This window comes from Neovison vison, chromosome 2 (genome assembly GCF_020171115.1).
Source record: "Neovison vison isolate M4711 chromosome 2, ASM_NN_V1, whole genome shotgun sequence".
NCBI lineage: Eukaryota > Metazoa > Chordata > Mammalia > Carnivora > Mustelidae > Neogale > Neogale vison.
Genome location: NC_058092.1, coordinates 20,638,944 through 20,663,998, shown reverse-complemented (window position 1 = coordinate 20,663,998; position 25,055 = coordinate 20,638,944). Strand labels below are relative to the sequence as shown.

At 41.3% G+C, this 25,055-nt stretch overlaps 1 protein-coding gene across 1 annotated transcript; it reads right to left on the bottom strand.

Moving 5' to 3' along the window:
• Window positions 1–1,209: 1,209 nt before the first annotated feature.
• Window positions 1,210–24,330, bottom strand: FAM76A (family with sequence similarity 76 member A). Its single transcript, XM_044237555.1, has 9 exons — window positions 24,164–24,330; window positions 22,856–22,920; window positions 19,216–19,270; window positions 18,348–18,500; window positions 15,409–15,566; window positions 11,979–12,065; window positions 7,418–7,553; window positions 4,020–4,121; window positions 1,210–3,501 (listed from the first exon to the last, which is right to left on the bottom strand). The coding sequence occupies exons 1-9, from the start codon at window positions 24,242–24,244 to the stop codon at window positions 3,415–3,417; spliced, it is 924 nt and encodes a 307-aa protein (XP_044093490.1). The 5' UTR covers window positions 24,245–24,330; the 3' UTR covers window positions 1,210–3,414.
• Window positions 24,331–25,055: the final 725 nt, after the last annotated feature.

Genomic DNA, 25,055 nt, shown 5'->3' with positions numbered 1-25,055 from the left:
TCTATGAACCATCAGTCTTACACAATTCACAGCACTCACCATAGCACATACCCTTCCCAATGTCCATCATCCAGCCACCCTATCCCTAACCACCCCCCAGCCCCCAGCAACCCTCAGTTTGTTTCCTGAGATTAAGAGTCTCTTATGGTTTGTCTCCCTCCCAGGTCCCACTTTGTTTCATTTTTTTTCCTTCCCTTCCCCCCATGACCCCCGCCCTGCCTCTCAAATTCTTTGTATCAGAGAGATCATATGATAATTCTCTGATTGACTTATTTCTCTTAGCATAATACCCTCTAGTTCTATCCAAATCGATGCAAATGGCAAGATTTTTTTGATGGCTGCATAATATTCCCGTGTGTGTGTGTGTGTATACATATATATATATATATATATATATATATATATATATATACATACATCTTCTTTATCTATTCATCTGTTGATTGACATCTAGTTTCTTTCCATAGTTTGGCTACTGTGGGACTATAAACATTCCAGTGTACATGAGAGGCACCAGTTATTAATTTTAAAACCTACCAGTACTGGGGCGCCTCAGTTGTGAAGCATCAGTTGTGAAGCCTCAGCGCCTCAGTTGTGAAGCCTTTGGCTCAGGTATGATTCCAGGACCTTGGGATCAAGCCCCGCATCAGGCTCCTTGCACAGCGGGAAGCCTGCTTCTCCCTCTCCCACTCCCTCTGCTTGTATTCCTTCTCTAACTGTCTCTCCCACTCTGACAAATAAATAAAATCTTTATAAAAGTAAAAAAATAAAACCCATCAGTACCAAAGTTTCAAACTAGTAACATTCCTCTCCTTGAGATGGTATTTCAAAATCCTTTCACTCATACCTTATAAAGATTCATCCTATATTTTGAAAAATAATGGTAAATACAAAATCAAGAAACAAGACAACTAGTGTTGTCCAATATTTCACTAAACGGAAGCCCATAAGGACAGTAACTTTGTCAATTTTCTTCAATTGTCTAGCATAGTGTTTATAACAAAATAAGCACTTAAACTGGAAAATAAAGTGGAAGAAAAAAGAGAGTTTATTCTCTGATCATGGAGATATGAAACTCCCTGTTACCACAGTTAGGCTTTTAATTGTTTAAGTCTACAAGCAAGACAAATGTTTTCTAGGCTGTTGGGCACCATGGGTATGTCCATTGGTAAACCAGCCATCAATCAATCAATCATCCAACAATTATACTTGGGTCAATTTGAATTTTTATTAACACACATTTTTCAAAGTTTGTACAAACCAAAACATTCCTGTGTTTCAAAATGTCCATTATACAAACATACAAATGAACAAAAGGTGTTACCAAAAGTTAGCTACTCAAATTCATGGTAAAACAAGTGTCATGATTTTTAAAAACCAAAATTTTAAGACTGAGTTTTCTTCCTTTACTTTTTGGAACTTGTGGAAAGTTAGAAAATGTGTGAATCTGCTTTATATTAAATGCCAAGACCTTAAAAAAAGATTTAGTATAAAACTAACTATGTGTTTTTATATTATCACTTCATGAAACTGAATTTCTCAAGTCTTCCAAATTAAAAAAACCCAAAAAACCATGACTGTAACTTTTTTCACCATCTTTTCCCCATAGTCAAATGTAAATGCGTCTGAAAAATATTATCTGACAGTTTATCTTTACCTAAAAGTTTCTCATTCAAAAAGTTACAAAACTATTTAGCACTGCCGTTCCCCCCTGCTTAGAAGGGAAAATGACTTCCCCTACTAGAGTGAGATAGAAGCAACATGGTCCATTGTTTCTCTTCTCAGAAAAAAAGCCACCCATTTCCACATCTCTGTCCAATTCTGTGCATGGCTCCACTTGTGAGAATGTTATTACAAATCATAAGCATCTGCCTCTAGGAAATGCCTAGCAAGTTAAACTGACAGCTTACAATTTTGGTACACTGAGGTACAAAGGTCATCTGCCCTCATCGTTACCTCTAGCCTCAGCACCCCTCCCTCTCCATTAAGGATTCCAAGGTAGTTGATTTTACTGTGTTTCATGGCATATTACACATCTTTCATTTCTTTCACAAACATCCCATAGAGGACCTGAGAGAATGGCTAGAAGTGCAAATCTATCTCCTCTCCTAGAAAAGTAAATCCATGTGCCTGTTGGGTCAAGAAGGGAAAACAGGACACAAAACAATTCTGGCTGAGGCCAAGCTGCTTCTGATAAGCACCTGTTTTCAATATATTTCCATTCAAAGCAGGGAGTGTACAGGCTGGGGTGGATGAGGAGGAGTAGGGAGAAGGTACAGTGATATCAATTCTTGCAATCGGATTCAGCGTCCACACTTGAGCAGCTCATACTGACTCTCAAAATGCTCTGTAGTTCGAGTATGATTCTATTTTAAATCTGCTCATTTAAAAAAAAAATGGCCCAATATAACTGATATAAGGGTGCTTTTTTTTTTTTTAAAGAAGTGGCAGTGTGAGAATTTAAAATCAGTCACATAAAACAATCAAGAAAGGGATAGGGGAGGGAAATGTCCAGTAAAACCTGGACAACCTTTCTTTCTGCCCTTACTTAAAAAGACAGACTGTTCAAATCTTTGCTATCTCCCTTAAGTATCCTCTTCTTAAATGCTCTTCCAAGAAATCCTCCAAAAGGCACTTAACTCCATACTTCTGCATTGAGTTGTTTCACCTCAGCAATCAGTTTTTAAGACTCCAAGGTAACAAGAAAAGGTCTTATTCCTTTACGAAAAGGTAGAGAGTAGAACTTTTTTTTTTTTTAAGAGGCATCACTTTTACAAGAAGAACAAGCTAGGCTACCATTATTCCTTTATCAAGAAAAAGTTTCTTTTTTTAAAAAATAAATAAAACTCTGGCTATACATAGTACAAAGTTCATACATAATATACCTGGAAAAAAACCCAAGAATATACCCTGAAGCAAAAGGTTTATTGGAGAGAGAAAGCCTCTTCCATTTACCAAGTCTTAAGGTGGCAGTTTTGAAAGTTCAGAGGGTGGCAGTGATATGTACTTAATGCCAAACTATTTGCTCATGGGTATGGCAGGATGCAATGATGGACAAAAAAACCAAACAAACAAAAAACCATTCTGCACGTAACACTGAGCAGTGACCACCACACACACACAAAGAATAGTACCAAAAGGGAGAGACAGAGAGTAGGACTGGGGATTGGGGGTGGGGGGAAAGAGGAGTGAGAGCATGAGACAGAGAGCTTGGAACCCCAAACATCCAAGCATGCAGTCATGACACAGCACTAACCAGATGTTTCCATTCAGCCCACTGCAATCCCACAAAGAAGGGCAACTGTAATAAAATAGAGATTTCTTAAGAAAGCTTGCAATTCCCAGAGAATAGCCCGGTCACCAAGCCTAACCCAGGAATCCCGCTGCTGTTGGCTGGAGCCTCCTTATGGTCTCTCATGGAGAGGTTATAGCTCCTGACTTCTCAGACTTCTTGCTCTTGGACAAGGCAGCTGCCTGCTTCAGGAGCTCTCGGTTTTTGGCCTAAACAAAAAAAGTCAGTGCAAGAAGGATGTTTTAACAGGACAGGACACGTTTTTCATGCAGATGCTAGGGCATACAATATAGAGGGTCAGGAAGAGAACAAGCTCTTGAGGCAGAAAACAACAGAAAGCTCTAGGGCTTGGTTTAGAGGAAGACAGTGTTTGTTGGAGGTTAATCAGCACACTACAACCTCCTGGGATCCACGGTTACAAAAGGTGCTTTGTGCAACAAAAACAAACCATGGAGTGCCTTAACGTGCTGGATAAACAGAATGCATAATCCAGACATCTGGACTCACATCTGGCTTATCCAAAAATCAAAATATGCATTTATTACTTCCACTGTTTTTGAGGGAAAAAGATCAGAACACACCCAACAGTCAAACAATAAAAGACAACTATAAGGTGTGTTAATGTGAATTTGTCAATTCCCTGAGAACAAAGAAATCTAAGGGACAATCACTTAAAATACAATCAGCTAAATACACCAGGGTTATCACATAAAATAAGCAGAATCACCTGCAATTGCTCTGTGACTTCTTTGTGGGTTTTCTCCATCTGGTTCATTTTGGCTCTCATCTGAGATTCTTGGTATTGGAAATCAGCCTTCAACTCTGTGATCTGAGGGGAGGGGAAAAAAAGGCAGAATGACCAGAAGAAATATTTGTGCAATGAAAAATGTTCTGGTACCAAAGAACTAAATTGTTTCCCAAATGAATGAAATCCAGGACTCTCCTGAAGATCCATGACTACATCAAAGCCAAGAGATTCTGTATCCTAGTCTTTCTGAAGATTTCTTGAAAATTATACAAAAATCCTGACATATCATTTCTGATACTTCATCACTGCCAGGTTTTAAAGATTTTATGTATTGGGGTGCCTGGGTGGCTCAGTCGGTTAAGCATCTGTCTTCAGCTCAGGTCATGAGCCCCATGTCACGCTGGGCTCGCTGCCCAGCAGGAAGCCTGCTTTTCCCTTTCCCTTCGCCTGCCTCTCTGCCTACTTGTGAGCGCTCTCTGTCAAATAAATTAAAAAATCTTAAAAAAACAAACACTTTATGTATTTAATACATGTCAATAATCCTCCAAATAAATCAGTGATTATAATACAATATGACTAACGGTTTGAGAGAAGCCAGGAGAATAAAAGCATTTATTGAATTTTTAACCCTGTTCCAGGCAAAATGTTTGAATATATACACAATTGTTTTGTTTTTGCTTAGTAATCTCTCTCTCTCTGTGGTTGTTTTTGTTTTGTTCTGGCTTTTTTTTTTTTTTTAAAGATTTTATTTTTTTATTTGACAGACAGAGATCACAAGTAGACAGACAGGCAGGCAGAGAGAGAGAGAGGAGGAAGCAGGGTCCTCACGGCACAGAAAGTTCCATGTGGGGCTCGATCCCAGGACCCCGGGATCATGACCTGAGCCGAAGGCAGGGGCTTTAACCCACTGGGCCACCCAGCCACCCCTTGTTCTGGCTTTTTTGGTAATCTCTGTACCCAGTGTAAGGCTTGAACTCACAATCCCGAGATCAAGAGTTGCATGTTCCTCCAACTGAGCCAGCCAGGGGCCCTAACCTATTTGATTATATTTTTCATTCAATTCTATAATAAATCTTTGGGGGGGCAATATTATTTTTCCCATTCTATAGATGAGAAAACCAAAGCTTAGAAAGGGTTAAGTAACATGGCCAAGATCATACATGTTAGCAAGTGACAGAGCTAGAATTCAAACCCTAGGCCTCCTTCTATTGACTACACTATTCAAAGAACAGAGAGGGAAGTGATGTGTGAGCTGAGTTTTGAGGTACATTAGCTACAACTGGCACAAGAGATAGGGAGAAGAGCATCCAAGCAAAGGAAACTGTATGGACACAGCCAGAGAGTACGAGGTAAATGACAGCTTGTTCGAATGACTGACGAGCATGGAGAGTGGCAGGAGATGATACAACAGATTGGCAGGCATGATGTGGAAGGGCCCGTGTTCTAAGCCAAGAAGTGTGACCTTGATCCTAAAAGTCATGAGAAACAATCTACTATTTGCTTTTGCTCTTTTTAATTTAAAAAAAAAATTATTTATTTGACAGACAGAGATCACAAGTAGGCAGAGAAGCAGGCAGAGAGAGAGGAGGAAGCAGGCTCCCCACTGAGCAGAGAGCCCGATTCAGTTCGGGGCTCAATCCCAGGATCCTGGGATTATGACCTGAGCCAAAAGCAGAGGCTTTTACCCACTTAGCCACCCAGGCGCCCTGTTTTTGCTCCTTTTAAAGCCCAAACTTGGCAAAGCAGTAAACCAAGGGTCCATTTAATCTTAATTTGCAAAATCCTTTAATGTGCCCTTCTGATCTAGTCCATGAAGAAAATATACTTGGGTCTGCTTTCTTCCAATAGCCATGTAGTAAATACTGGTCTCTCCCCATGAATCTCCACCTTGCTGGCAGAAGAGAGCATAGGTTAGTAGAAAGAACAGCAGAGTCCGAAAGATTTGAGTTAATTACTTTGTTCTGCCATTTACTGGTTGTGGGATTTGGTACATCATTTAGTATCTTTGGGTTCACTTCCTCATCTATAAAATGAGGTTGAAAGTAAATAGAAAGAATGCATATAAATATTTTAATGTTATAAATGCCTTTGTTAGCCATTCACAACGAACACTAGCACTCCAAACTTGGCACAAAAAAACATTCAGCTTCAGGAAAAAAAAAACAAAACCCAACCAGGTGAAGGGAATGGAAGCCTAAGAGGGAAAATATTGGAGGCTGTCTTCAACTATGACATAATGATAACAGTAATTCCCCTCTCAAAGAGCTATTATAAAGACAAATGAGGGGGTGCCTGGGTGGCTCAGTTGTTAAGCGTCTGCCTTCAGCTCAGGTCATGGTCCCAGGGTCCTGGGATCAAGTCCCACATCGGGCTCCTTGCTCAGCGGGAAGCCTGCTTCTCTCTCTCCCACTCCCTCTGCTTGTGTTCCCTCTCTTGCTGTGTCTCTCTCTGTCAAATAAATAAACAAAATCTTAAAAAAAAAAAGACAAATGAGTTAATACATAGAAAGCATGCAAAACAGTCAGGTACTTAAGTATCTGATAAAAGTTAACTATTACTGTTATTAATATATTAAGAGAAAAATGAGATATTCTTTAAGAACCTAAAAACAAGATAAATAGACCTGAGTCAGAAGAAGGATGTAAAAAGTTCCCTTTAAGAGGGAGGCTAACTGTTAGACCAGAGTAAGACTTTCTGAAGGTGTTAATGTGTTTCAAGAATGGGTCACTCAGGAAGGGAGTTGTCAGCAATGGAAGTAATGGAAGCAAAGTAACACAAGAGTCATGGAGGAAGGCCTACCTAAACACTCTCCAGGAAGGAGGAAGACCGGGCCCACATATTTTGAGTATTACGTCCCACAGACATGGCCTTCCCAGTAATAGAGATGGAGACATCAGGTTCTTTTAGCTTGAGAGCATTAAAAACTCCAATTACATAACTACCTCCTCTTGTCCTGACTCTGTGCTCATTCAGCACCTTCTGATTACAACCTTCTAAAGGAGCTCACACTGAAAATGGTAACCAGGTATGCCCCACTGTGAATTAAGAGGGGCACTGTAGTTTTTTACATAACCTCTGTAAGCCTGGTCAACACAAGTCCTCCCTGAAAAGCGGAAGTTCCCTCCAAATGCTGAGAAAAATCAACTTGCTAAATGCACCTGACCAAGGTAGCTTCACCACAGTATTACCAGATCATGAGTCATCTTGGCAGATAGTAACTCTCTCCCAGGATAGCCCAACCTTGCCATTGGATCTCTCAAAGCGTCAGTGGTCAGTACCAAATAAATACCAGTTAAACAAGAGTCAGCACCATGCCCCACGGTACACATGCTTACCCTGGCATCATTCTGGCCTGAGAGGCATTAACAAAACTGTACCTTCTTCTCTTTCTCTAAAATCATTTGATCCTTTTGATGCAGCATCTTCTTCAGAGTGGCCACTTCTTCCTTCAGTTGGGCAATGATGACAAAGTGGTCAGTGCCTGGTGAGTCCAGAGCCAGGTCTGGGGAAAAGCTGAGTAGAAACATGGAGGGGCGAAAAAAATCATAACTTGGAGGGATAAACCTTTTTCTCCTTGAGGACACACCATAGGCCACTTGATGACAAGCTCAAGGGTGAGAACAACTATCTGAATTCCCAGCAGTAAGCACAAGGCTCCACACATGCCAGAATCAACAGCATTTGCGAAACTGCACAGGCACGGTGATCATGAGATAACTACACCAACCAAACCCAACCCAGGGCATTTCTGCAGCATCCACATTCAAGGTGAAAGCAAATGCATTCTCCAAGAGTCAAGGACTTTTTGTTTCAGGGGCACTGAAGATGCCCAATTATTTATGGGTGAAACAGTCAATTTTTTGTGACTAATTTCCCCAGAATCTGGAAAAATGATCAATTGTAAGCTCATGTATTTTTCTTTTAAAGCTCCCCATAGAGTTCATCTTTTGGTTCTTTTTTTTTCTGCCCCAAAGTACTGTGATGTGGTACAGCTGCTAAGAAGCCGCTACACAGGGGTGCCTGGGTGGCTCAGTTAGTTTAGCATCTGTCGTTGGGCTCCCTGCTAGTGTGGGGGTCTGCTTCTCCCTCCTTCTGCTGTCCCTCCCCCCCACCATTCTCTCTCTCTCTCTCAAATAAATAAATAAAATCTTAAAAAAAAAAAAAAAAGAAGAAGCTGCTGCATTCCATCTCGGAGGCAGTCAGTCCCTTTTAAAAATTATAAAAAGATGATAGTTTTTAAAAATATTTTACTTATTGGGGCACCAGGGTGGCTCATTTGGTTATGCGGCTGCCTTCAGCTCCTGGATTCCAGGATTCTCCTTCCTCAGTGGAGACCCTGCTTTTCCCTCTCCCTCTGCCTACAGCTCCCCCTGCTCGTGCTCTCTCTCACTCTGTCAAATAAATAAAATCTTAAAAAAAAAAAAAAAAAGATTCTATTTGAGAGAGAAAGAGAGAAAACACAAGCAGGGGGAGGGGCAGAGGGAGAGAGAGAAGCAGACTCCCCACTGGGCAGGGAGCCAGATGTGGGGCTCAATCCTAGCACAATCCCGGAAAAGACTAGCAAATTCCAGTCACACCACAACCTGGGTTTTTAACAGATTCTTCCCAGTAACAGCACTTGAGCACTTCATCTTTTCCAAGTGCCAGGTGAACTCTGTCCTCTTAGCAGAGTCTTCTAACCAGGCCCAGCTCCAGGGAATCTGTAACCCCCTGAAATTGTATGTACAATTCAATGTATACATACAATGGGCAGTTTCTAGGGTGAGGATCCATAGCTTTCCCTGGTTGGTCAGAGATGTCTTACACCCAAAACAAGTTAAGGAATCATTGCCATGACAGTCAAATCCTGCCCTTCTCTAAAGACGTCCCAAAGAAAGCTCTTACTCTTCCCCGGGCAACCTTTAAAGTAAAACACAGACCTGTTTTTCCTAAGCACACAGCAGAATGTTGATTCTCAGCTCCCTGCATCAAGATGGCAAGGACTCTAGGTCCCCCTTGCTGCTGGTTCGTTCCTCCATCTTGAACTACATCTAACAGCCAGCATTCCTCTACACAGGCAGAACCTCTAAACAGCAAGCAGAATCACGGGACAGCCTCACAGTTACCAAGTCAAACATTTCTATGGCTAGAAGACACAGTCCACTGATAAGAATATTCTCTCTTGGTCTACATGAAGCATGTCAGAAGAATGGACCTGTGCTTTCATAACTGATGAATACGCAGAATTACTGGGTGACAAAAAGTAAATGCCATATAATAAAACAAGGCAAGCAGGAGAAAATACTGACAGAACCCATCAAAGTCTCCACCAGTGTCAGTACCTGCCAAGGGACTGTCTTCCCTCGATCCAAAAGAATTTACGTAAGCCCATAACTAGAATGACAAATGAAACAGAGTCATGGGCTAATATTAATCTTGTGGTCCCCAAAGTTTCTAACGCTCTTCTCTACCTGCTTCTTAAGGGAAGATTATTCCCATTCCAATACATTGTTGACAAAACCAGTCATGTCTATCCTGTGTTAGGGCCTGACCTTTCTAACTCTCTAACTTGTGATTAATAAGAACTGCTGGAAATCAAATAAAAACAAATGGTTAGGTTAGCAAGGCAGAGAATTAGATCCAGTCTCTTTTCAAATATCTCCAATGACAGGAAACTCACTACACTTCTCTGGGAAGCTTCTTGTCATTTCTAAACCTTTTAATATAAGAATAATCCTCCTCAGGTTAAGCCAAAACCTGCCTCCCTGTCATTCCCATCCTCTGGCCCTGGGTCTGTCCTCAAAGGCCACACAAAGTAAGTCTATTCTTTCAGGCATATTTCAAATGAAGAATGAAATAAAACCACAAGGGGGAGGGGGTGTCTGGCTGGCTCAGTCACTTGAAGATGCAACTCTTGATCTGAGGGTCCTGTGTTCAACACCCATGCTGGGTGTAGACATTACTTAAAAGTAAAATTTTGGGGCACCTGGGTGGTTCAGTGGTTAAGCCTATGCCTTCAGCTCGGGTCATGATCTCTCAGGGTCTTGGGATCAAGCCGTGCATTGGGCTCTCTGCTCAGCGGGGAGCCTGCTTCCCCCTCTCTCTCTGCCTGCCTCTCTGCCTACTTGTAATCTTTCTCTCTCTGTCAAATAAAAAAAAAAAAAACTTTAAAAATAAAAGAGTAAAATCTTAAAAAAACAAAAACAAAAACCTATGAGGAAAGGAAAAGAATGTCCTTTAGAAACGCCTTTAGAAACAATAAACCACAAGGTTGCCTGGGCATCACCCATTATTGAGGGTACTTTTTTATTACCAACAGAACAATAAATAAATATGATCAAAAAGTAGCTGGTGCATTTCCTCTGGGAAGGAAAGCTAGAAATCAACTCAGACTTTCCTCAAATTGGAAAGTTTTTGCTACAATTTCAACAAACTAGAAAATACGAGAGGGAGGCTATGAATTCTGCAGGATACTTAAAAAAACCAACAAAAACTATTTTATAAGTATAAAGCTATCTGAGGGGGCTATATAGTTGGTTGAGTATCTGATTTTGGCATAGGTTGTGATCTCGGGGTTGTGAGATCAAGCCCCATGTCAGGCTATGTGCTCAGCACAGTGAAGTTGACCAAAGAAGATGGTCTTTATGGTTCTTTCTCCCATATAATTTGAATATCTAAGTTAAACATTCCCAGAAGGTTCAATTCAAAAAGTATAAATCAGTGACACTGGCTGATAAAAAGACTCCTTGTAGGGGTGACTAGGTGGCTCAGATGGTTAACACCCGACTCTTGGTTTTGGCTCAGATCATGATCTCATCGGTTGTGGGATGGAGTCCTGGGTTGGGCTCAGCGTTCAGTGGAGAGTCTGCTTGGATATTCTCTCCCTTTGCTGTTCCCCACCTCACACACTCTCTCTGTCTCAAATAAATCAATAAATCTTAAAAAAAAATTAGACACCTTGTAGAATCTAAAATCAACATAAAAAAAAAGGCAAAAGGAAAGAATAAATTTCACAGATGCTTTGTGCTCCCCTAAATGAAATTCAGCCCTGATAAGCCTATGTGCTAGTCTACTCCCATACCCACCACTGGCTGGGAGGGAGAACTGATACTAGGAGTTTTCAGAATGGACATGATTCTAAGAATTCTCGAAAAGAGTATGTCAGGTCTCACTTCAGGATTCCTGAGCCTAAAGAAATGGGAAAATGGGTGGCCCCAAGACTTGGCTGGAAACCAGCCACTGTACCAACACGGATGGGGCACTCTGGATATTAGGACAAAGCAGCTTGCAAGAGGACACATCGGTCAGAAGAGAAAGCAAAGAATAAATATATATATATATATATATATATATATATATATATATATATATTTTTTTAGCAAATAAACACAGGAGTATTTGGTATAAAATTGTAGCATTTAAACTTTATAAATGGCTTATACTGAGTAAAAATATGTATTTAGACAGGTTTAAAAGAAGTAAAAATATTTGAATGTATCTCATTTACTGCTAATTCGGTATCTGCCTTGGGCTTTCTGCATACTAAGGAAGCTTGGATTACCCTCTCACAGACTGAGCAATACTGCCTTAACTCTAACTGGTCTCTGTTCCACCTCTCAAGACCAACTCCTGTCCTGCCTGGAGGAGGCCACAGGCACAGATCATAGCGAAAAGCATATAGCTCCTGACTTCTTAGAATCAGTGCAGGGGAGTTATTTGTGGACTACAGAATTCAGGTGCTATTAAATCCAGTTATATGTGCTTGTCTTCTACTGACAGGATTAGTTATAAGCAAACATCGGCACCGCTTACTGGTAAGATGCCGAGCGGCTAATGTAATGATGCTCAGAGCCTCAATAAAAACCCTAGATTAGGTCCAAGGCATACCCTGGAATGTCCTGTTTCAGGAACTGTATCAGGAGCTCAAATGGAAGCATGCACACACACCAACTGGCTTACCTGTCTCCATTGGTTGTGATTGACTCAAACTTGGATTTTTTCTTTGGGATTTCATTTTGAATTGAAGATGTAGAAAGTGTTTTCTGGCTTTTAATGCAAAAATAGAGAGACACACATTAGAAATCAAAGATTTATAAAACATCACAATAAAGGTTTGTTAAATGGGACCAACATGACATCATAGCTCTTCTATACAAGAGCTAATCGGTCTTTTTTTTTTTTTTTTTCTTTAAAGATTTCAGTTATTCTCTTGACAAAAGAGAGAGAAAGAAAGCACAACCAGAGGGAGTGGCAGGCAGAGGGAGAAGAAGAAGCAGACCTCCCGTTGAGCTCCTTGCTGGAAACCAGCCACTGTACCAACAGTCATTCCCATCCTCTGGCCCTGGGTCTGTCCTCAAAGGTCCCAGGACCCTGGGATCACGACCTGAGCTGAAGGCAGATACTCAACCAACTGAGCCACCCAGGTGCCCCTATTCTTGATTATTAAAATCCACCAATGTGTTGGTTTCATAGGTCCTGAATGCATGGCTAGCTCTCCTTCATAGGCCCCCAAAATTCTTAGCTTGAACTAAATATTACCTGCTTTATTAATAACTATGGGAACAGAGTCAATAAAATCTTAATAAGAAGTATAATTCATCTTATAGTTTAAAAAGTACTTTTCTAGAAATCTTCTTAATTTTTTAAATTTTAAGTAGGCTCCATCCCCAATGTAGGGCTCAAACTCATGACCCTGAGATCAAGAATCACACACTCCACCAACTGAGCCAGCCATAACAGCCATCGTAAAAGATGTGAGGTAATAGCTCATTGTGGTTTTGATGTGCATTTCCTTGATGATTAGTGATGTTTAGCACCTTTGCATGTATCTACTGGCCATTTGTATGTCTTCTTTGGAAAAATGTCTACTCAGGTCCTTTGTCCATTTTTAAATTGGATGATTTGCTTTTTTAATTATTGAGTTGTATGAACACTTCATATATTTTGTATATTAACCCCTGATCAGATACATGGTTTGCAAATACTCCATCCTTCTTTTTTTTTTTTTTAATTAAGATTTTTATTTATTTATTTGACAGAGAAAAAGAGAGATCACAAGTAGGCGAATCAGGCAGAGGGAGAGGGAGAAGCAGGTTCCTGGCTGAGCAAAGAGCCCGATTCGGGGACTGATCCCAGAACCCTGAGATCATGACCTAGACGAAGACACAGGCTAAACCAACTGAGCCACCCAGGCACCCCTATTTCATCCTTCTTGAGGCCTTCTAGAGTTCTGTTCTCAGCCTCCAACTTGAATTACATCACCCAAGAGTATGGTTTTAACAACTACTTATCATATGGGTTGGAAATGGTATTCCCCAAATGCAGCTTCATGGACTCTATCCTACATCCTAATGAATTAAAGTCGGGGGTAAAGCAGCAGGAATCCACACTTTATACCAACTTCTATTCCCACTGACTCTTCCTTGCTACCAATGGGCCACATCTGAACCTTTCTTCTCAGTTCTAGGCTAAGCTCCCAAAAAATAATTCTTCTTGATGCCGCAAACTCAACTTATTTTTTTTTAATTTTAAAAAAGATCTTATTTATTTATTTGAGAGAAAGACAGAGAGAGCACGAGTGGGTGGAGAAGCTGAGGGAGAGGGAGAAGCAGACACCCTGCTGAGCAGGGCACCTGACGCAGGGCTCCATCCCAGGATTTGAGATCAGGACCTGAGCTGAAGGCAGATACTTAATGAAGTGAGCCTCCCAGGCGCCCCACAAACTCAACTTTTAAAAACTGAACTTCCCTTCTTCCTATATTCTCTCTCAGTTAAGAATCTATCTATTCACCCAAGTAAGAAACCTGAGAATTATCCCTTACTCACCCAGCTCCTGCCCTTTTACCTGTTCATCAAATTATCTAAATTTCTCATAATTCTCCCTCTAAACTATCTTCCTGAATCTGCTTCTTTGATCTCCGGTGCCATGGCCTCAGTTGAGATTCTAATATTAATATCTCTTATTGTGGACTCATATGAAAAGCTTCTTAACTAACCCCCAGTCTCTTTCTTCCAGTATATTCTCCACAATAATCAGGGTTAATTTTTTTCAAGGACGCCAGGCTCAAGTTCATGCTCCTTAACATGTCTGCAAAACCTTCTTTTCTCCCATTTCCTGGCTCTCGAACATAAGGTCCAGCAACATAAAAGGACCTGTAGTTCCCCAGGGTTCCATGTGGTCTCACACCCTCCATGTCTCAGCAAACGCTATTCCCTCAGCCTAGGAAGCATCTGCTCATTCCCTCTGTGAGGATTCCAACTCATCCTAAGCTCCAGGCCTAACACCAGCTCTTCTCTGAGGGTCTCTTGCCTGACTTTCCAAGGTAGTTAATTACTACTGCCTCTCGTGCCTGTATCTCGATGTTTCTCATGCTCATCGAATTATATTGCAATGATTGGATTACAGGTCTGTCTTCCCTACCAGACTGCATACTCTCGATGAACAGTTTGATTCTTGTATTCATCTCTGCCTTCCTAGCAGAGTTGCTGGCCCATGAGAGTACTTAATAACGTTTGCTAAATGAACAAAAAAAATCATAATGGTAACAGCAACAAACAGTAACTAAAATATAGTGAATGGTTCCTACATGCCAGTTATAAATCGCTATGCATGCACTATATAATTTATCTTCACAACAATTCCATGAGGTAATACTATTATTTCCCTATTTTAAAAATGAAAAAAGCTTGCCCAAGATCCCACACAGAGAACCTGACAGAGCTGGGATTCAATCCAGACCCAGAACTCTTTTTTTTTTTTTTTTAAAGATTTTATTTATTTATTTGATAGAAATCACAAGTAGATGGAGAGGCAGGCAGAGACAGAGAGAGAGGGAAGCAGGCTACCTGCTGAGCAGAGAGCTCGATGCGGGACTCGATCCCAGGACCCTGAGATCATGACTGAGCCGAAGGCAGCGGCTTAACCCACTGAGCCACCCAGGCGCCCCCAGACCCAGAACTCTTAACAACACTTCAGATACTCTGAGAGAAAGCTAAGGCTACAATGAAAGGACGTCTTTTTGACTAGATCCCACCAGGACAAACCTAGAACATCTATCAACCTCCTGATCAAATATGCATAAAAATGCTGCATGCCTCAGAAAGTGAAATGTCCAAACTTCTCAGGAGATAGCCCACTCCAAAGGTGAGGAAAACATTACAGGGAAAGTTCCACAAACTTTTCAGATAGTACAAATGAAGTCAGGAAATCCTGATACCTTACGGAAATCTCTCCAGCACTTGGAAGATATACGAACTGTAAAATGTGGTAGAGGCTAGCAACCAGAGAAGACCAGGAAAATGTAAACTAAATGGTATCTCCCATGGCTAATTGTGTATTCTGTAGGACCAACCAGTACTTCCAGTCCTATCTTATGCATCTTGGGGTTACCTGTTATAATGGCTGCCACCACTCAGTCTACTATACTGTTCCTTCTCCTGATGGCTGGCACGGGAAGAGCTGCTCAGATGTTTCCTCTGCTCTTTGGTCTTCTGGAGGACTCGTTTGTACGAAAGTGTACAAAGCCAGCACAGCAATTTCCCATCTACCTGAAAGACAAGGAGACAAAGATAAAGATAAAGAAAAGAGAATGTAGTACATGGGTACTACAGAATATAGGTACTGGGAGCTAGAACCTCTGGGTTAAGTCCCAATTCTGCCACTTGTGAGGTGTGTGAACTTGGGCAAGTCTTCTACCTCAACTAAATCTCCCTGTGTCCTATGAAGCAGCTACTGTTGTTTCCCACTGGAAAGAGGAAACTGATGCATAATATGATTAACTAACTCAGGGCGCCTGGGTGGCGCAGTGGCTTAAAGCCTCTGCCTTTGGTTCAGGTTGTGATCTCAGGGTCCTGGGATCAAGGCCCGCATCAGGCTCTCTGATCAGGGGGGAGCCTGCTTCCTCCTCTCTCTGTGCCTGTTTGTGATCTCTGTCTGTCAAATAAATAAACAGAATCTTAAAAAAAAAAAAAAAAAAAAAAAAGACTAAGTAACTCACCCAGGATCATTCAGCTAACCCAGGTCTATGAGACAGAGAGGCTTATACTCCAGCTATTATTATACACTGCCTCCTGATTCCTAAGTCAGCTTCTCCAGTATCTTGATTCAGGGAAAATGTGCTCTCATTGGCAGGAAGCAATGACCATTGCTCTTATTGGTCAATGGAGAGTTACATCCTCCCATTGTAAATTAATGGAATTTGGTTAATAAAAGTTAGCTCTTGTGAGCCTAAACGTCTCCAAAAAGTAGCTCTGGACACTGAAAAAGTTTCTGTACTGTATTCTTTCATTAAAAGAATATTTATTGAAGAGAACAAATTGATAGTTGCCAGAGGCAGGGAGTGGAGGATAGATGAAATGGGTAAAAGTAGCTAAAGGTATAAACTTCTAGTTATAAAATAAATCAGTCACAGGGATATAATGTACAGTATGATGATTACAATTAATAATACTACGTTGCATATTTGAAAGTTGCTAAGAGTGTAAATCTTAAAAGTTCTCATCACAAGAAAAAGAATTCTGTTAACTGTGCATAATGATTAACTAGATTTATTAGATTAACTAGATTTATTGTACTGATGACTTTCCAATATAAACAAATACCTAATCATTATGCTGTAGATATGAAACTAATATAAGGTATGTTACACCTCAATTTAAAAAGATACATAAAATAATCACTTTTTCAGTCACTTTTAAAAAAGTAGAGAGTGAGAAGTAAACTTTTTCTCAGTAAGTAACAGCAAGCTGGAGATATATTTCAGACTAATATTTTGGCCATGTTTGGTAAAACAAAAGAGAAAGGAAATATTTCTCAACAAAGTATAACTCTTATCAACCTAAATATATACATATACATTTATGTAACATATATAATATATATACATACACACATATATATAAATAATATATATATAGCAGGTGTCCCCTCTAATATTATTTTATATTTTACATTATTTTATTTTATATTATTTTATATATATATACACACATATGTACAAATAATATATATATATATATATATATATATATTAGAGGGGACACCTACTATATGCCAGGCCACTGGAAATGTGGCAAAGAACAAGACAGAGCTCATGTTCTAGTGGAGGTTGACAAACATATAAACAACATTAATTTCTCGCAATGTTACATGCTATGAAGACAATAAAACAGGGTAATATGATAAGGGGTGAGTGAGTAAGTTAGTAAAGTGTCTTTGTGAAGAAGAGGCATCTGAGCATAAGGAACCAGTTAAAGATGCTTTGGAAAAGGATGTATCAGGCAAAACGACAGCTAGCACAAAGGTGGGAATGACACGGGCATGTCTAAAGGGCTGAAAGGCAGCCAACGTGGCTGAAACAAGGTGAGGGGCAGGAGGGGTGAGGTCAGATGAGACTGAGAGGCAGGTGTGGGCCATGCAGGCCAAGGAAGGGGTTTGGGTTTTATTCTAAGTGCAGCTGGAAGCCACTGGGTTTTAAACAGAACAAATCTAAACCACTTTTATCCTACTAACACTCCATCCCTCCACATAGGGCTCTCTTTCACGTCATCTTGTAATTTTTTAACTTCAACACATAGAAACACTTAAAGAGTCAGATAGTGAAATTGGTCATGCATCCTGCTTAAGTCACAATCTTTCCTTTACAGAATTCAATAGACTTTTGCCAGTCATCACTTCACTTACATGGGATATTGATCACTGTAATTCAGATTCTCATGAGATACTAGAATACAATGCTCCAGCAGTACCTGACTGGCTCAGTCAGAAGAATATGCAACTGTTGATCTTGGAGTCATGAGTTCGGGCCCTACCTTGGGTGTAGAGATCACTTAAATAAACAAACAAATATCTTAAAAAAATACATATGCTATTTTTTTAAAAAAGAGAATAAAATGGTCCACATTTAGTAAAAGAAGAAAATAAAGGCTAAAAATCTTCAAGGTCAATAACATCTAGCAGAGGAACTGAGAATTCTTTTCTCTGTCATATGTCTTTTTTTTTTAAAAGTAAAGTAGGCTCCACATCCAGCACCGAGTCCAAGTCAGGGCTTGAACTCACAACCCTGAGATTGAGACCTGAGCCAAGATGAAGAGTCAGATGCTTAAGTGACTAAGCCACCCAGGAGCACCCCCCCTTTTTTTAAAAGATTTTATTTTTAAGTAATCTCTGCACCCAACATGGGGCTCAAACCCACAACCCTAAGATCCAGAGTCATATGGTCCCACCCACTAAGCACAGCAGGCACCCCTTGTTTATGTCTTTTTGACATAAGTGACCCACCTTAATTTCTCTGAAAGAAAAAAAAAAAATCAACAAAAACACAGCTTTACCTTCTTTCTGTCATCTTTCCTGTCAAATGCGCACTGCTGCTTACACTGTTCACACGAATATGGTGGTCCATATTTCTTCTCTGAATTCGTGCAGCGCTGGCATTTGTTGCCAATAAATGCTGCAATTATGTTGCAGTACTGACAAGGTTTGGGCTTAAAGAGAGAAAAAGTGTCAACTGAGTATATTATAAAATACCAGTCAGTGCATTTTTTAAAGCAACCATTCCTATTACATCGTTCGTTAGTCACTGTAAAAATGTATTCCCAACTTCATAAATTTCCTTCTACACCAATCGAATGAAGCCCAATTCCCAACACTATGTAAGGTGTTTTTCTGCACAAGACTATTGATTTTAAAACAAATAAACGAACAAATAACAAAAGCCCATCCGTGTATATGCTGGGACTTCTGTGAGAAATTCAACAGAACCAGCACTTTGAAGAAACCAGCAAGTGCTTCCAAACTTCTCAAAAGACCTCTTTGTCATTATCACTGTATCACAGGCTAGGAGATTCCCTGCAAGGACATAATATCCAGAATCCTAATATTGAGAGACCCAAAAAAAAAAAAATCCATTCATCCAAATGAAGTCAGATGCTACCAAAGAGGTCACATCATAGGATCCATCTTTCTCCTCCTCTTTTCACACTGGTTACTGAAGCTCTCAAGGAAAATTATGACAATCTTGCCATCATGACCATAAACACAGACCTGCTCGAAAGCTCAAATACTGGATAAAGTTCACTGAGAAAGTATTTACACATAAGAAGTTCTAATAAAAATATAGTAATTACATTAATAATCCACAGAATATAAGGTTCCAAGGACCTGAGTACTCACTGTTAGGTACAGAGAAACCCTACTTACCGTTCCATATAACTGCACATTCTGAGCACATTTCTTGCATATTGTATTGGTTTTACTGTTAAGGGAAAAAGACACACAAGGCTTTTATAAGAAAAAACTTGTTTTACTCACAACATCTGAAAATTGGTCTCTCCTTAAGCCCACAGAATTTGCTCATTGCTAAGTGCCAAGGTGATATGTGGTCTGGATACTTGGCTAACTGAAGGCTGAGTATCTGGCCACTAACTCTTTTTTAATTATCTTGTGGTTATTAATTTTATCAGCTCAGACTAAATGAGACTTTAAAGTAGAGAGTGAGTTATTTCTGATTATCACATCTCAAAGTATCACTAACCAAAATTATCAAATATGGACAGGACCCTCAAAAAAATATTAGATTAGATTGAAATGCACTCGCAGTAATTCCTCAATTTGGATAAACATCCGAGAAACCTGAGGTGAGAAATGAAGTATATGTGTTTGGAATACAAACTTAAGAGACTCTATCCATGTTGACTATATTATGTCTACACTCTCCTGTGTAGGTAAAAGCATACGAAAATCCCAGATGTGGGGCACATGGGTGGCTCGGTTGTTAGGCGTCTGCCTTCAGCTTGGGTCATGATCCCAGGGTCCTAGGATCAAGTCCCAAGCCCCACATGGATAGAGCCCCGTATCCGGGCTCCCTGCTCAGAGGGAAGCCTGCTTCTCCTCTCCTAATCTCCCCCTGCTTGTGTTCCCTCTCTCACTGTCTCTGTGAAATAAATCAATAAAAATCTTTTAAAAAAAAAAAAAAAGAAGGAAAGAAAAAAGAAAATCCTAGATGTGGGGAAATAGATGGTATGGCCAAATTTTTTAAAAAATATTTTATTTATTTGAGAGAGAGACAGGGAGAGAGAGCATGAGAGACAAGAAGGTCAGAGGGAGAAGTAGACTCCCCATGGAGCTGGGAGCCCAATACGGGACTCAATCCCGGGACTCTGGGATCGTGACCGGAGCTGAAGGCAGTTGCTTAACCAACTGAACAAGCACCCGTGACCAAATATTTTATCAATACTTCCAATTTCCCTAAGAACTAAGCACTGACAAAAATAAAAACATCTTCTGTCTTGTGAAGGTCCAGAGGTCATAATATAACCTAAATATCTAAACTGATAAACTACCATGGGAGAATAAAACCATCTTCAAATAAAGTTTAATTCTTCACAAAGGGAGGTACGAACAAATGCTTGATGTGTAAAAATAAACTATATTCTGGGGCTGAAAATAAAATCACATAAAAATCCAGCCTATCAGCCTCTGTGATTATTTTCTCATAGAGTCCTACAAAAATGACCATAAAGTTAAAACAAAGAGAAGTCCCAAAGTAGAAAACATTTAAATTACAAGTGGAATATTCAAACAAAATATTTTCCAGGGCAATTTTCTGCCATTTTAAAGAGGCAGTACAAGAAGTGAGGGTAGGGGCACCTGGGTGGTTCGGTGGGTTAAAGCCTCTGCCTTTGGCTCAGGTCATGATCCCAGGGTCCTAGGATTGAGCCCCACAAGGGGCTCTCTGCTCAGCAGGGAGCCTGCTTTCCTTCCTCTCTCCCTCTGCTTGCCTCTCTGCCTACTTGTGATCTCTTTGTGTCAAACAAATAAAATCTTTAAAAAAAAAAAAAAGTGAGATTAAAAATAAAGTAAGGTGCATTTAAAGGAAACTTTCAGAAAGAGGCTTCACATCAGAAATTCTGTGATGCTGAACATTTTGGTTTATGTTTAGATTTATTACTGAAGAAGTGGGATACACACACACACACACACACATACACACACACAAATGCTCCTGACAACTTAGAAAACATACAAAGAAAAACTATTACTATGATCCATCTTGAATCAATTTTTTAAAAAGATTTTATTTATTGGGGCGCCTGGGTGGCTCAGTGGATTAAGCCGCTGCCTTCGGCTCAGGTCATGATCTCAGGGTCCTGGGATCGAGTCCCGCATCGGGCTCTCTGCTCAGCAGGGAGCCTGCTTCCCTCTCTCTCTCTCTCTGCCTGCCTCTCCATCTGCTTGTGATTTCTCTCTGTCAAATAAATACATAAAATCTTAAAAAAAAAAAAAAAGATTTTATGTATTTATTTGAGAGAGAGAGAAAAAGCATGAGGAGGATAAGAGGCAGAGGGAGAAGCAGATTCCCCACTAAGCACAGTGTCCGATGCACATCTTGATCCCAGGACTTAGGGACCATGACCCAAGTCAAAGGCAGACACTCAACCAACTGAGCCACCCAGGTGCCCCTGAATCAATTTTTTTTTTTAGATTTAATTTTTTTAAGTAATCTCTACACCCAACATGGGGCTTGAATTTACAACCCCAAGATCAAGAGTCACCTGCTCCATGGACTAAGTCAACCAGGCATCCCCATCTTCAGTAAATTTTTATGTGCGGAGTGAATGAAGGGTCAAACTTCATTATCTACCCCCCACACCCAAAAACTAATTCAAGATGGATCATAGACCCAAATATAAAAGCTAAAACAATGCTTCTGGAGATGTTTTATATGTTTCCATTTCTACGAAGAGCTAGAACAGGTAAAACTGGTATGTGGTGGAAAGGAAAATCAAAACAGTAGTGTGGGGGGAGACAGGAAGGGTAGGGACTGAGTGGGATGAGGCATGAGAGGACTCTCTGCGGTGATGGTAATGTTCTAGATTTTGCAAGGGGTTTGGGGCTACACAGATGTACACAGTTTGCAAAACTCATCGAATGACATACTTAAGATTCAAGCATTCAGTGTACACAAAATTTACCTCTAAAAAAATAAAGGACCGTAAACAAATGTTGAACTTTGTTAACAATATGCCTGCTTAACTGTTTAGGATCAAATATAGTGATGTCCACAACGTTAAAGTAAGATGGATCATAGATGCAAATATAGTAAATGTAAATTATAGAATCCAAGTGGTGGATATATGAGTGTTTACTGTCTAATTCTTTCAACCATTTCTGATTTGGAAATATCCATAATAAAATGTTGGGAAAAATGTTCCTAGAACTGAAATAAGACTGATTAAAATTAGGTTTCTAGGTCTATGTATGAGCTTGCAAACAGACCCCACCCTGCTTGAAGAAATTATTACAGCTGTAGTCCCACAGAATTTACACCAATAAACTACTTTGCTACTACTGAAAGTCTCCCAAAAATGTGTGTTTACTGACACCTAAATGTTTTTCACATTTTAAAAAAAATGAGATTTACATAAGGCAAGTGAGTTTCAAATGTGACTAGGGCTAAGAAACCCTTATCAGAATTGTCACATTTCCAAAAGTATCTTCTTTTGGATTATAAATTCTTGACACTCTGAATACAAACATACTGAAACACGAGGTTCATTGTTTTACTGTTGTGGTTTCTTCGTGTCATAAAGATTTATAAACACAATATAAAATGAGCAAGGATCTGGAAAAAAAAGTAACTTTAAAAATTTAAGCAATCAATGGATAACTAGGGAATGATACGTGTGTTTTTTATTTGTCAATGTGTTATAATTAAAAAAAAACACAGAATCTGTGTATAATGAGCTCAATTACAGATCTGTAATGTGAAAAGCAACTAACTGTCAATTTTAAGAGGAAAAAGCCTATCAACATCTTCCATGGTCAACAAAAACTGTACCTCTCCTGCTGGTACTCAGTTCTACAGTAGGTGCACTTCACAACAGGGTGTGCAATCCGACATTCCTGAAATGAAATGAGGATATAATTTTAAAAGGCAGTCAGAAATGGAAATAGCCTTCAGTAGGAGGCAGAAGACCTAGGTACTATTCCCAGCATAGCCACTTAGCTTGAGTGAGTCACTTGAACTTTCTGGGCCTTATTTTTCTCTTCTGTAATACTGGCATCACTGGCCTGCATTGATGTGGGAATTAAAAGGGAATTTATAAGGAACTAGTCATAAATTGTAAAACAAAGTATGTATGAATAAGGCTCAGACTGGAAATCGAAAGCCCTCGATTCTGGTTCTAGTTCTGCCACTTTCACCGTTCAATTTCCGAGCAGGTTCACTTGGAAAATGAAAATGCTAAATTAAAATCATTATTGCTTACCTATATGAAACTTCCTTAAAAGATATATATGTATATAAATATCTCAAACATCTGAGCTCTTTCCTACAGAGTAAACAGAGTAGACAAGTCATGGCCATTTGAGGCAACGGCGACATACAGTTATGAGTTACCCATATTAGAGGCACAAACTGAATGATCTGGGAATATGGCAAAATCCGTCCTAGGCAGCCTTGGTGACTTTTAACTGTCACCTCACAGCACTTCTATTAACTTAAATAGGCAAAGCAGATGAGGCAACTCAAACGAAAAAAAAAAAAAAAAAAACTTGGAACTTTAGGAGTAAAAACTGAACAGTAGCTGGTTAGGGCCGGGACCGAAGGTCACCAACTGGGTGCTGAAAAATCCTTTTGCTTCCTGCGCTTAATTGTAGGGCTTTTCTATAAAGCCGCGCCACCTCCGACTTTCAGACTGGCTGGAAAGTGCCCGTGAGGCGCCCGAGTTGGGAGACTCTCCTCCCAGGCAGCACCCAACTCTGGAGTTCAGTCCCAGACGAGGCAAGGGGGGGTCCCTCAGTCTGCAACCAACGGTGGGGAAGCCAGCCCCGGAGGGATCTCGGTGTGGTGCGTCTGGTTGGGGGCAAGCAGGGGACCCACTGTCCCCTCCCCTGAACTCAAAGGGTCCGAGAACAATCCCTCGCGGTTGCTAAGCACCCGGACACGCCGGCCGCGGGGGCCTGGACTGAGCCCGGGACTCCCCCACGTGCCCCGCTGGCCCCCAGCGAAGAGGGTGAGGCGCCTCGGCTGGGCGGGCCTGCCACGCCCTGCCCGGCGGACCCCGCTGAGCGGCCCCGCAGAACAGGGGGCTCCGGGCCGCGCCTCTAGCGTCCCAGTTCCCGGCCGCCGCCCCAGCCCGCGCACCTTGCACAGCTGCTGCCCCTGAGACAGCGCCTCGAAGGGGAAGCGCTGGTGGCACTTGGTGCAGGCGTAGAGCGCCGCCATGTCCGGCCCGGGCCGTGCTCACCGGCCAGCCGGCCCGGCCCGCCGCTTTATCTGACAGTCTGAGAGACAAGCTGGCGGCGGCGGCGGCAGCAGGCTGCGGGCTGCGGCAGGCGGGCTGGCCGGCGAGTGCGGGCGGACCAAGGCGGGCGTGGCGGCGTTGGTCGCCCGTTCACTGGTTCATGTCGACGTCCATCAAGCACGAAGGGGCGGAACACAGAGCTTATGACAACTCTGATTCGGTCTGGACTGGAGTACGCCACTTATGACGCGCGCGGCCTCGATTATGTAAAGCGCAGTCACGCGGGGGCGCCACTAGGAGGTACCATCTCCCGCCCGGGACCTCGGAAGTGCCCAGACCCCTCCCACTTCGCTCTTTGTTCCCGCCCTCGCTCCGCCTCTCCCCGGCCGCGGTGGCAACGGCGCCTCTCGCGATATCTCTGCGGAGTTGTGATGTTTTGGTTTCCATGGAGCTGCCTTCTGGGAGCAGGAGGGGCGCGGTTGGGCTAAGAGCAGCGCATTGTTGAACTAGAACTCGCGCAAGATCCCGAGCCTGAAAAAGGTGGGGGGCTTGGGAGAGAACACCACCATCGTCTGGACAGGAGGGGCCCACACAGGGAGAGAGAAGAGGAAACCATGAGAGACCACGTAAGAGGGGTGTTCTCTCTCAGATCCCTAAAAGGGGGCAACTCGGGGATCCTTGACTTCCGAGAGAACGCGGGAAACCCCAGAAAGAGGACCCCTGTGTGGAGGAAGAAGGCTGCTAGAGTGATGACAGCCCCTGCAGGACGTCGTTGAAGAATACTAAGGCGAG

What these genes read in the sequence shown, in the direction of transcription:
- FAM76A (XM_044237555.1), bottom strand. Translation starts at nt 24,244, where the DNA reads ATGGCGGCGCTCTACGCCTGCACCAAGTGCCACCAGCGCTTCCCCTTC. An exon ending in AGGGGCAGCAGCTGTGCAAG is followed by an intron (nt 22,921 to 24,163) that starts GTGCGCGGGCTG and finishes ATTTCATTTCAG; the next exon opens with GAATGTCGGATTGCACACCC. An exon ending in ATGTGCAGTTATATGGAACG is followed by an intron (nt 18,501 to 19,215) that starts GTAAGTAGGGTT and finishes TCTCTCTTTAAG; the next exon opens with CCCAAACCTTGTCAGTACTG.